Here is a 13,516-nt window from a genome sequence, read left to right as displayed (position 1 = left end):
TAACAAGAGAAGCAACATTGTCAGTATCGAATCTGATAATCCGATGGGTTTATAGTTTCCCTTTTCCTTTCATCGTGGTGACTTAGTGATATATTATTTCTTAATATGTGCTTTCATTTTGCATACATGACCCAGACGATGCTGGATTGAAGTCGTTCGGGTTATGTATCTGTGGACCGACCATACAAAGACACATTGAAAAATAAATAAATAAATAAAAAGGTTTAAGCAACAATTTCAACGTAGTTGATTTTTGTCATTATCCGTATACAGCTGGAGGACAACTTCCGTGGTTTGCCGTTAGGGGCCTTATAAATCCAAAGTTTCCAGATGGTAACTCATTGATTTATTTGTTTATCTCGCCCTTAAAAGAAAAATAAAAATAAAAACAAAATAAAACGGGCAAGGCACGTTGAAAACGATAACCATGTTTCAGCATCTCAAAGTCTATTAATTTGTTTGATCAGATAAAAATGATTTGAAGGGTTAAGTAGTTTTATGTAGTTGGACTTTTCTCTTATTTTATATTGGCAAGTTCTGCGGACAATTGCTTTGGACTATGCGATCATTATGGCCCTTCGAAATTTAAGGAAGGAAGTTGTATGCCATGTTATTTATGGTTTTCATTTTAATATTTAATCATGAATTTTAGACAAGACGGGTAGCAAAATGAGTGGCTGAAGAAAGCTGGTTGGCAAGCAAAGCATTGGTGGGGAAAACTAAGTGGAGGGATTATATATGAAAGTTAATCATGGTTATTATTTCCATGTCTTTTGCATTTGCGTACGGAAATTCTACAGTAAATGTGTTTCTAAATTTAATGACGTTATCAATATCATAAAAATAATCGTAATAATAACACTTTTTTTTTCAAATAATTAAAAAAGCATGGCGTGGCTCCCTTCACAAGTAAATATAAGATCTCGATTACTTGTTTGCACAGAGGTGGTGGTTGTGGAGTGGTCAATTCATATTTTCAATGAGCCATGATTTGAAGAACCCTTTCGATACAAATTTCATATTGAACCAACCAAACAATTGGGAAAGAAGGTTAGGCAAACCTTTGGCCAGGACATGATTATTTTGTTGCTTCATTCCAAATTTGATACCCGCCAAGGCACTAGCTATTCTTATTCATTTCCTTCAAGTTATTCTTAATCGTTTTACGAAATTTTGTGAAGGGCACAAATCTCCAAGGTCCAAATATGGTTAATTCTTTTTATATATATATATATATATCCCATGCAATATAAAATTAGGATCCGTCGAAGAAAGTTGATTAAATCTATGCTGCTTTTGCGATGATAATTGCGCGGAGTTATTCTTGCTCATTCGCTTTTCAGTATCCCCGATCATACCAATAAGCAGCAACCAATAATTAATATGTGGAGGCTTGACTGTGAAGTGTAACCACTAGATCGAGACATAAGATTTTAATGTGCAAGTGCTTAAATGCTCTACGGCCTATGCAGCAGAGCAGGTAGTTAAAGATATGGACCTCTTTGGACTTTGTGCTGACAGGATTTAGATAAGAGAAATTACATCACTTCAGTGCAGATGTGGTAGGACCAGTAGCTTACACTCCGTCATTTGTCATTTGGATGAGTAAGTTGTTTTATCGTGGGATCTATTATATTTTAATGGAAAAGAACCACTTGAAATCCACCATGGTGCCCAGTTATTCTACCAAATGATAAGAGGTTAAGAGACTGATCCTACAACCTCAGTACTCACTTATACAAGTTTTTCACTACAAATACACACACTGTATAAAAGGATTGAAGGCTGATGATGAAAGCCACTTAGGATGTGCAACTTGGCCCCCTTAATGAGACGTGATGCAATTTTGAAACTTACTATGAAAAGGATTGAAATTGGTGGATTAATTAGATTGTCCACTATAACATCACTCACTAACTAAATATATATGAGTAAACATCAGTAGATCATTACTCTAAATATATATTCCTATTGATTTTCTTCTTTCCTTTTCTACCTGCATTGAAAAAGATATACAATCGCAACTCTCGCTGTCTTTTTTTTTTTCATTTTGGATGGAAAAGATTTGATTGGGAAATGATAAAGAAGAGAAGCGCATATTTTGTTTCCAGTTCCATAGATTTTTTGTGCGGTAGTAACAGTTGAACACTGTAGTTGCAAAAGTCAGAATGCTATTATTAGCACAATAATGATGACTTTCTAAAGATAAATAATGGAACCAACCAAAAAGCTACTTTTCGTTACTGTCGCTTTGCGCAGAGCCATCCAAATTTACCCATAACTTTGTCAAACATAAATAAATAAGATGGTGAAATGAAAGGGGTCCCATGTCTGTAAATGCCATTACTTGGCTTTCAAGACCAATCAACTTTCAACTCCCTCCTTCCTTATAGACTTTAGTTGTTTTAACAACTTATGTCTCATCCCCTCCTTCAAGCAAACCAACAGTGTCAAGAGTCTCTCTTTTGTTTTCTTTTTCTTCTCTTTCTTGCAGTTAGAAAAGAAGAGAGTTTTGAATTTGCTGTGATGAATGCATAGCATATAGCCATACACTTTAGAGTTTGGTTCAAGAAATGGGTAACTGTGTTTCAAGTCATAAAAGCACAGACATGAAACTCACTGTCCAAATTCAATCACCCATTAAGGAGAACAAGACAGTCAAGACTGACCAACACATGGCTGCTGGTGCTGGACAAAGCTTCTTGCCTCAGACGTCAGCAATGGGACAAGCGGATAGCTTCCGAGACTTGAGTATGATTCCGTCATTCTTTTTTACTTCTCATAAGTCATACATACGTTGTTGGTCATGATTGTAAGTATTTTGTATGCTTAGATCTTATATGTTGGGCTTATGCTTCTTTGTCCTTCTTGATTTTGAGTCAACAACTTTTGTTTCCCCTAGCATATTTGTGTATTTCTATTATGATGACTTTATGTATTGAGTGTCTTGGTGGGAATCAGTATGCGCCTGAGCTTGCTTGGTTATGATCTATGGCAGAAAAAGTAGCCAGCTTTCTGAGAGGCACATACTCATTGATAATATTGTCACGTGTATCTCGGGAGTTTATTTAAGAAGTATCACTATAGAAATGAGTTTTAGATTTTAGAATATCTGCTGCTGAATATTGCAAGTACTTGATAGTTCTCCGATTGTTGAAATGTTTTGTTACTGAATTTATATGTTTTTTTCTTTCTTTGATAATCTCATAAAGGTAAAATTCTTATGGCACTTGAATTAGCAAGCATTATAGATGTACAAATCAAATGCGCAATACATGATAGAGAATAATGGATTTTGTGTCGTTGGTAATTTTTGTTAGAAAATATTTGCAAAATGTAGTCCATAACTTCAATAGATTGTCTTCTCTTCAGCAATATGTTTGGGTCACAGAATAATTTCCATCTTCTTTTATTGTAGAAATATTTGGCAACTTAATTTTCTATACTTTAATAAATTGTTTTACCGAGGGTTTATGCTTGCTACTGATCTGGAATATGCATATTTTCTTTACAGGTAACACAGAGGAAGCCTTTCTTGATTCCCATCCCTGGTTAGACTCTGATTGTGAAGATTACTTCAGTGTCAATGGAGGTCAGATTAAGTTTGTAGCAGGAATTTTTTATTTTAAGTGGAGCTTTTTTTTTTTTTTTGGATCCTCATCCTCTACTGATAAATATTCTCAAGATTAAGCTTTCATCTTGAATTTTTCTAACTAGTCTATATTTGTGCAGATCTGACCCCATCTCGTGGTAGCACTCCAGTCCACGAGAAAAGCTTCATAGGAGATCCTGCTCCTCAACCTCAACTTGATAAAATTCCTCATACGGACAGTGTACCTGATTCTATATCTAAACCCTCTCCTACGCTATTTGAGCTCTTTCGTGAGAGTTTCGGTGATAACCCTGCCAATGGGAATCAAAATTTACATGGCCATAATGAAGCAATACCAACCATTTCTCCACCAAAATCTACTAGGAATCCATTCACTCGCAGCAGTGAAACAACTCCATACAGAGTTTCCCATGACAGGAAAGAGAACTCAATCCAGTCTGCTCAATGCTGCATTCCAAGTTTTATGCGGAGCCGGAGCTTTTCTGAGAGAAAAAAGAGGCTTAGCTCAGCAAACACCGATGGACGGTAAGTCAAGTTTGTACAATTTTTTTTTTTTTTTTAACTTGGGAAGATAATTAAGCTTCTTAACCACCATAGCCGTATGAAGCAAAAACCTGAAATCCCATTTCAATTTTTCTTCGCCAGAAAAGATGTAGCGTGATCTATCTATGTACCGAGCTTTGTGTATCAATATATTCCTGCAAGTAATTGGAGGTTTGTCTTTGGAAATTTGTACTCAGTTATTAAATTATGGTAATCCTCGTAATCCATCTTTGAGTTTCTTTTTGGAGTTCTTAAGTCATCCACAATCATCAATAGGGGGAAGGCAGCATCTTGTTACTGTTTGATTCTATGATACGTCTAAATTTATATATCAGTTTACCATAATCTGGAAATGAGATAGAGGTCAGTGTCTTGAATTTCGAAGAGCTAGGAACCCCAATCTTGCATGAAAAATGGGCCATTACAATTTCTAATCCACTTATAGCGCCTTTGATTCCCCTAGAATAGGCATGGGGAGCAGCTGCCCCAATCGCGTCTTTAGTGTGTAATCTTCATCATCATGAATGGCAAAAACAAGTGACTAGAAGATACAAAAGAATAATTGGCCCAAAAGAGGAAAAACAGACAAAGAGAGAGTCAACCAGGAGGAGCATGGGAGTGTCCAATGCAAATGAATTCATCGTTCCTTCTAGATTCTTCAACTGAATCTGAACTCCGTCGGTCTTCCGCTAACGACTCTGCTCACCATGATTCTGCTGTGAGCACACAAAAGAAAACAAGATTTAAGATTTAGAGTAAGTGAAAACTTCAGAAACCACCGTAAAATAATTCAAAAATGTATTCTTACCTGTCACTGATGACCTCGGTTGTCCTTCAACATCTACCTTCTTCTGAACACAAGCAATACAAATTGCAATTGCTGCACAAAACCAATCTTTCATTTCATCGATGAACTTAAAATAGGGCATTTCTCCAAGAGTTTTTGATTTTCAAAGCTCCACAGAAAGTCCAGAATCCAATAATGAATCCGAGTCCCATGCTCAAATAGAAACAATAGCTCTTCAGATCCATCTTCATCTTCCACTTCTCCATCCTCCACTCCAGCATTCCTAAGGTCTGATGAGCATTTGGTTGTCAATGGAGGACTGCAAAGGCCAGCATTACCCATGTAAATGGATGGATCATTGAAGGTTTGGAATTGGACCTGTCAAATCCTTGTATGACAAGTTCAAACTCAGACGAGTCATTGAAGACATGCTTGGAGGAATTGGACCCGAAAGATGGTTGCTTGAGAGGTCAAGAGTTTCCAACTTTTGCAAGCTTCCAATATTCTCTGGTATCCTTCCTGATGGTTCCGTGATAAATTCAGGGAACCCAGTGCTGACAGATTTGCCATCTCATTTGGTACCTCTCCGGTCAAGCTATTGCTTGAGAGGTCTTCTATGACATTAACAATTGGGATGATCTTCGTATAATCATTTTGTCTTCCTTTCACAACCAAATCAACAGCCTGGTAGAAAGCCCTGTCGGGTTGAGGGTGGAAATTTAAGAAGCGTGCCCATATCTTCAAAGCTTTTAGATTGCTTACATAGCTGGGGATGGATCAGGATAGATTATTATGAGAAAGGTCCAAGATGTGTAGATATGAGAATAGACACAGCTGCTCTGGAACGCTTCCAGTTAACATGTTAGGTCAAAGTCCTAAATATGACAGAAAGAATATGTTTCTTTTTATCGGTATGGTTCCAAAGAATCGATTTCAAGGGCTAACAAGGCTGTACAATTCTGTAAAGCTACAAAAAGTTCCCCTGAAAGATCATTCTTGCTGAGTTTCAGCCACACAAGTGAAGGTAGTGAACAAAAGGAGGCTGGAATGCCTCCAGATAGGCTGTTGTTTGACAAGTCTTTAACCATCAGTTCCTCAAGACCCTCCCAGTTTGAAGGGATTTCTCCAGATAGAATATTGTTTGATAAGTCGAGAAAAGAGAAATTCTTCATTTCACTCATGGATGGTGGAATGGTACCATTTAGAAGGCTTCTAGAGAGATCTAGACGTTTCAGTATTTACATTTCTCTGCTAATATCTAAGGGAATTGATCCAGTAAGTAAATTGTTCCTCACTGAGGGATTTGACACATTTGACCAGAGTGGAAATGAACCCTCTAGCCGGGTGAATCCCAAATTAATCCATGCTGTAAGAACATTACCAACATGTATAGACTTGGGAAGCTCTCCTTTTAACTGATTATGCGAGAGATCCAACCACTAAATATGCGATAATAATCCCCAAAACCAATCAGGTATAGTAACTGAAATTGCACATTTTGACACTGTAATTTCAGAAATGTGCACCTGAGTTCTAATCCAAGAAGGAAATGCAGGAACTAATTGTCATGGGGCCGAATTACGTGGGTGCCCGGGCCAACCCCCATTTTTTCAAAAAAAAAAATTTTTTTACGTACTTCAAAATTTTAAAATTATAAATAATTAAAAAAAAAAAAACATGGGCCACCCATCTTTTTTTTACTTTTAACAACTATTTTCCTGACCTTACGCCCCCAATCTCGTTCCTGACTTTGCAAAGCCACCCATCAACCTGCATCTGTTCATTGCTTTGGATCTTACTCTCTACATCTGCTTGGAGCCGGCTGATCATTATATTTTCAGTTTTAAGGTATGAAGCATCATGATACACAATCCATTTAATTTATTTGTGAAAATTTGTAAGAAGATTAGAGCTTTTGTTGTTTTTTTTTTTTTCTAGAAGATGAGCCTTATTGTATATTTATTTGTAAGTAAGATATATTCATTGTTAATTTTCATTGTTGGATTATAATGATTGTTATTTTAATTCTTACAGATGAAAAAGCAAACGATTGATAAATTTTTCAAGAGAAAAAATCTACAAAGTACTCAAGCATATACACAATTACCATCAGTATCTAATCCTAAACCCCTAATTTCTGAAAATCGACTAACAAAATCTTCAAGAATTGAAACTAATGAAGTTGATGTTAATTCTTTATAGCGTGATCCAAGACTGCGTCGTCAAATATGGAGCTATCTTGTTAATCAACAAGATGAAATTCGACGAGCTTATATTCGAGCAAGTCCGTACCAACCTGTACGTTCAAAAAACCCGCAATCTGGAGATCATGGTCGCAGCTTTCAAAGTTCATGGTATTCTCTATTTCCCACTTGGTTGGAATATTCTATTGTAAATGATGCTACAATAAAGGAGCAAAAGCTTTCACGGTATATGGTTTTAGAACTTGGGGGAAAGTGAGAGGTAAAAAATGTGCTTTTCTAAACCATGTGGCCACTGATCCTGACTCTGCTCATAAACGTACCGAAAAATCATGTGAGGATTTAATGAATCAATCTCAACATATTCAACATGTTTTTTATAAGTATACTACTCAAGATGTTGCCGATAATCGACTGCGGCTTAAGTTCTTAATTAGAGCATCTCGGTATCTTGCACTTCAAGGTTCCGCTTTTAGAGGTCATGATGAAAATGAATCTTCAGATAATCGTGGAAATTTTCTTGAACTATTGGAAGAGTTGGTTGAAAATAATAAAACATTTGCTGACCTTATATCAAAAGCTCCTAGAAATGCAATTTATACATCACCAAAGATTCAAAAAGAAATTTTGTACATTTATTCAATGAAAGTTAGAAAGACAATTAGAGAGGAAATTGGGGATGCAAAGTTTTGCATAATTTGTTGATGAAGCTCGCGATGAGTTAAAGAAAGAACAAATGACAATAGTTTTGAGATTTGTTGATAAGGATAGAATTGTTAGAAAACGATTTTTTGGGCTAGTTCATGTCTTTGAGACTTCAGCACAAACCTTGAAAAAAGAGAGATATTTTGTATTGTCTAATCACACTTAAGACATTCAAAACATCTGAGGCCAAAGATACGATGGTGTAAGTAATATGCAAGGTGAATGGAATGGTTTACACGCTTTAATTTTAAAAGATTGTCCATGTGCTTATTATATTCACTGTTTAGCACACCAGTTACAATTAGCATTAATTGCAGCATCTCGAGTGGTAATTCATGTGCATCAATTTTTTACAAAATTAATTTCTGTTGTGAATATTGTTGGTGTATCTTGCAAGCGTAATGATGAGCTGAAACATGCTAAAGCTAATGAAATGAAATTGCACATATGCTTGCTCTTGATGAACATGTGACTGGTAAATAGCTTAATCAAGTTGGAATCTTACAACGGGCTGGTGAAACTCGATGGGTTCTCATTTCAAATCAGTTTCTAGTTTGATAAATATGTTTAGTGCAACATGTGAAGTTTTAATTAATTTTGTGGAGGATAGAGTCACATATGCATCACGGGCAGATGCAGATGCAGCTTATAAAGCGATAACTTCATTTAAATTTGTCTTTGTTTTACATTTCATGAAAAATATCATGGCGGTGACTAATTTGCTTTCTCAAGCTTTACAATGTCAATCACAGGACATTCTTAATGCCATGCGCCTTGTTTCATCCACTAAAGTACTTTTGCAGAAAATGAGAGATGAAGAATGACATAATTTATTGGAGAATGTGATTTCTTTTTGTAAGGCACACAATATTGACATTCCAGATATGAATGCTCGTTATATTGCAAGGCAAGGTAGGAGCTCGTAATCAAGAAGATAACTTTACTATGGAACAACATTATCGGGTAAATATTTTTTATGCAGCAATAGATTCTCAATTGCAAGAATTAAATATTCGATTTAATGATAGCTCAGTAGAGTTGCTTATGCTTAGCTCAGTCTTGGATCCTCGAGAAGGATATAATTTTTTTAGAATTGATGAAATTTGTCAATTGGTTGATAAGTTTTATCGAGATGACTTCACAGATAATGAAAAGATATATATGAGAGTGCAACTTGATCATTATAATTATAATGTTGTTCAAAATCCAGAGTTCAAAAATTTATCATCTCTTTCTGATTTATGTCAATGGTTGGTACGAATTAGAAAATCATCAATATATCCACTTGTCTACAGAATAATTGTGTTGGTGCTTACTCTTCCAGTTTCTACAACAACTATTGAACGATTTTTTTTAGTTATGCGTATTGTCAAGACTAGACTTCGCAACAAAATGAATGATGATTTCCTCACAGACACATTGATCACATACATTGAGAGAGATATTGCCAAGAAAATTAGTATGGAATCAGTCATAGATGATTTTAGGGATATGAAAGAACGTAAAGTTCGCTTTTAATATATGTTAAATTATGTAGTAGAAGATACAATTATTTTATATTTTCATGTAATTTGAAACTTGAATGATACCTTACTTTCATTTTTCTTTCACAATCCTTTTGTGCATGTTCATTATTTTTAATTTAAACTTCAAATTTTAGATTACGAATTAGTCGCTAGCTAAAATTTGGACTTGTGACATATTTCGGCAACCCCTGAACCAGAAGTCTGGTTCCGCCCCTGATGGTATACAGATTGAAAGGAGCAATCCAATCATGTCTAATATTGAAAACTAAAGAGCTATTTGAAGATGATATGGTAAGATAATCTAACCCTGAGAGATTTCGGAAATGCTTTTCAGTAATGACACCTTCCCAAGAATTCCCATACAGATCCAACATATATGGCTCTGAAAGTTGTCCTATATTTTCTGAAATAATCCTAGACATCACGTTAAAAGACAAGTACAGTGCTCTCAGATGGGACAGATTTCCTATAGATGTTGGAAGGGAACCTAAGAATGAATTTTCAGAGAGGCCAAGATATTCCAAACACAATAAGTTTCCCAAGGAATCTGGTAAATTACCACCGAGTTTATTTGAAGCCAAGTCTAAGGTCTCCAGGGTGCTTACATTGCATGCAGAGAAAGCATTTGTGAGTTCTTTTATTTCACCAGTGATATGATTGTATGAAATATCTAAAGAATGCAAGTTACACAGGTTCCCCTGCGGAATTTTCACAACGAGAAATTTGGACTCTTTCAAGGGTACTTGTATTGAATAACCATTGAGGTACTAGGGAGCTGCAAGAATCTATTGCCTCCAATATCAAGAGCTGTTAAGCGACTGCAATCTGGCAAAGAGGTAGAGAGCTCCCCTGAAAGATTGTTGCCTCCCAGTCTCAACCAATAAAGTGAAGGAAGTGAGCAAAGAGAACTCAGAATTCCTCCAAAAAATTTGTTGTTTGACAGGTCAATGACACTCAGTTTCTACAGAACCTGCCAGCGTTTGAAGGTATTTCTTCAGAGAGATAATTGTTTGACAAGTCGAGAAAGGTCAAATCCCTCATTTTACGCATGGATGGTGGAATGGTGCCATTTCGAATGTTTGTGGAAAGGTCTAGGTCTTCCAATGTTGACATTTCATGGCCTGTGTTCAGGGGGATTGCTCCAGAGAGAAAATTGCTCCTCAAGGAGGGCTTTCTCAAATTTGACCAGAGTGGAGTGGACCTTCAAAATGGTTGAATCCCAAGTCCATACTTCCATGACTACCAGCAAAAGTATTAGAACTGATATTTATTGACCTGGGAAGCACTCGTCTTAGTTGATCATATGAAAGGTCCAACCACTAAACCTGTGATATTACTCCCCAAAACCAATCGGGTATAGTGTCTGAGATGGCAGCATTTGATAATGTTAGTTTAAAAACACTTGCCTGAGTTTTAAGCCAAGAAGGAAATGCAGAACCCAATTGGCAATCATTAATTGCCATCTGTCGTAGACTGAAGGGAGGAATCCAATCGGATCTCATTGTGAAAACCAAAGATTTGTTTGAAGATGACAAGTAAAGAGAATTCAATTTTGTGAGATTCTGAAAATGATTTTCTGTGATAATACCTTTCCATGAATTCCGATATAGATTCAATGCGACTAACTCTGCAAGTTGTCCAATATTTTCGGAGATCGTCCCATTCATTCTGTTAAAAGATATGCCGATTGCTCTCAAAGACGACAAATTTCGTATAGATGTTGGAAGTGGACCAGAGAAAGAGTTTCGTGAGAGTTCATGATATCTCAAATGCCTGAGGCTCCCCAAGGATTCAGGTAAATCACCGTTGAGTTTCTAAGGTCTCCAAGGTACTGTTATTGCATCCTGACAAAGTCTGTATGAACTGTTCTTTTTCGCCGCTAAACCCATTGATTGCAAGATCCAACCTGCGCAAGTTACACATTTTACCAGGTGGAAACTTAGGAATAGATCCTGAAAGTTGACTGCTCCGAAGGTTGAGGGTCACCAAAGTACTTATATTGAATAACCATTGAGGGATTTGAGAGTTGAAATTGTCATAAGAGAGTTCGAGGATGGAAAGTGAAGTAAAATTAAGAAATGGTAGAGACTGAGGGAAATTAAGTTGGCAGTTGCTCAGATGCAACTCCACAAGTGATGGAAGCTCGTTGACAACTTGCAGCCAGTTTGTCACCTTACTAAGTTTCATGCCTTCTAAATGCAGATACCGCGACGAAGAAAGATCAGGGAGCCAAATTAAATCTGAGACTCACAGCTCTTTCGTAATTTGATAATCTTTCAAATTTTGATAAGAGAGATCGAGGTACTGCAAATTTGACAGATTCCCAATGTTAGGGGGCAGCATTCCACTGAAGGATGATTCAGAGAGGTCAAGGAGCTTCATTTTCTTGAGCGAATATACAAATTCCGGTATTGGACTTTTCTGGAAATGGTTACGAGAGAGATCAAGGCTGGAACGTAGAGTAAAATTAATAAATGAAAGAGAATGAGGGATATTCTGAAGTTCACAGTCCCTCATGCGCAACTCCAAAAGGCCGGTAAGTGTATTTACAATTTGCAGCCAATTAGTTGTTGCTTTACTTAGGTCAATGCCTCCAAGACGGAGGTATTGCAAAGAAGAGAGACCAGAGAGCCAGTTTAAATCTGAGACACATAGCTTCTCAGGATATGGAAATGAAAGATCAAGGTACAATAAGTTTCACAGATGCCCAAGACTAGAGGGAACCACTCCCTTGAGGGATGCTACAGAGAGGTCGAGATATCTACGACTAAGGTTCAGATAAATTAAGTCTGTCAAGTTAAGCAAAGAAGGATCTAACTCACCACCATAGAGGCATGATGCGTTTGCTCCGTAATCTAGGAACGAACAGTCTAAGGAATTTCCAAGGTCTAGCCGTAAGACATGGCCTGTCTGGTTGCTGCAGCCTACACCAAACCAATAGCAGCAATCGTCGCCAACCCAAGATGAAAGCCGAGCCGAAGGATCTATAAGACCTTCTTTGAATTTAAGTAGAGCTTCCCTCTCCCTCTCAGTGCATCTGATACTGAAGTTGCCACAATCATAATTGGACCCTATCCCTATGGCTGCAAGAAAAAGAGGTTTAATTAAGAGGACAAGCAACAGAACAACAAGTTGAAAAGTTGAATTCCTGCCAGCCATTTCTGCTTTTGGATAGCAAACAGACAGATGCTACTAATTTAACATAAAGGATTGACAGTTTCTTAGTCATTTTTTATATTAACTACATCTTTCCATCCTAGTTTCTCCCATATTCATCAGAGTTGATTAGACAATTAATAATCGGAATCAAATTAGTCCCACCGAATGTATATTTAGAGTCAGAAAATATTTTTTATATTCAATTTAATGTTGGAGGAATATGAATTCAACACTTCGATATATATATAATTCTTTTCCTCTGAATTTCATAGAAGTCGACATTGTAGCATATACTTATATTTTAACAGTCATTCTGTTCTGGTTATATATTAGTAAACTCAATCTGCTAAGGAGCCATCATTTATTTTGCTTCAGATTGCTGTTTCAAGGGGCCAAATTTTAATTGATCCCAACCACCTCGACGTGTCAAAACAAACTTTTTCAAGGGCTTGCTGGGTCGATGCAATTTATTTATTAATAAATATAGAATGAGATATCAAAATCTCTACGAATAATAAAAAAATCGTTAGAAGACTTCAAAAGTTAAAAAATTCATCAACTCATCTTGTAGCAACGACTTTCTGATGGTAACCTTGCTGAAAGTACTTATCCTAAAGCTTGGCTGCGCAGAACTTCATCATTATCAACCTGTTGGGAACTAGAGACAGATTTTAGTGGAGTGAAGATTAATGAGTTTTAGTCTGTTGAAGTCTTGAAGAGTTACTTGATACTGAAAGAAACTGGCAAGTGTTCATAAATCTATGTATCAAGTAAACTTACTCTAGAAAGAAAAATAAATCAATAATTCACGCATTAAGGGATTAAAATTTACAGCGTATATGGCAAGTTTAATTTTTAGTGGGGAAAGAAAAAAATTAAAGCACAAACATCTGCACTTGGCAAAAGAAAACTAAGACGAGAGGTAATGCAGAGGAGGTGATATAGATTATGGCTTCATTTTGGTCATCCGGTATTGTGGCTT

General features: G+C 36.5%; 2 protein-coding genes and 1 pseudogene across 2 annotated transcripts; 1 reads left to right on the top strand and 2 right to left on the bottom strand.

The window, feature by feature from the left end:
* Positions 1–2,304: 2,304 nt before the first annotated feature.
* Positions 2,305–4,390, top strand: LOC102625640 (uncharacterized protein At3g27210-like). The gene is made up of 4 exons (XM_006484011.4): positions 2,305–2,751; positions 3,515–3,592; positions 3,733–4,138; positions 4,259–4,390. The coding sequence occupies exons 1-4, from the start codon at positions 2,574–2,576 to the stop codon at positions 4,272–4,274; spliced, it is 678 nt and encodes a 225-aa protein (XP_006484074.1). The 5' UTR covers positions 2,305–2,573; the 3' UTR covers positions 4,275–4,390.
* A 363-nt stretch (positions 4,391–4,753) lies between these two features.
* Positions 4,754–12,765, bottom strand: LOC102624431 (receptor-like protein EIX2; annotated as a pseudogene).
* LOC127901891 (receptor-like protein EIX1) lies at positions 12,073–12,534 on the bottom strand. Its single transcript, XM_052439932.1, has one exon. It carries the CDS (start codon positions 12,532–12,534, stop codon positions 12,073–12,075), a length of 462 nt encoding a protein of 153 aa, XP_052295892.1.
* Positions 12,766–13,516: the final 751 nt, after the last annotated feature.

This window comes from Citrus sinensis, chromosome 4 (assembly GCF_022201045.2).
Source record: "Citrus sinensis cultivar Valencia sweet orange chromosome 4, DVS_A1.0, whole genome shotgun sequence".
NCBI lineage: Eukaryota > Viridiplantae > Streptophyta > Magnoliopsida > Sapindales > Rutaceae > Citrus > Citrus sinensis.
The sequence above is the reverse complement of the archived record's forward strand: the minus strand, read 5'-3'. Positions and strand labels throughout refer to the sequence as shown.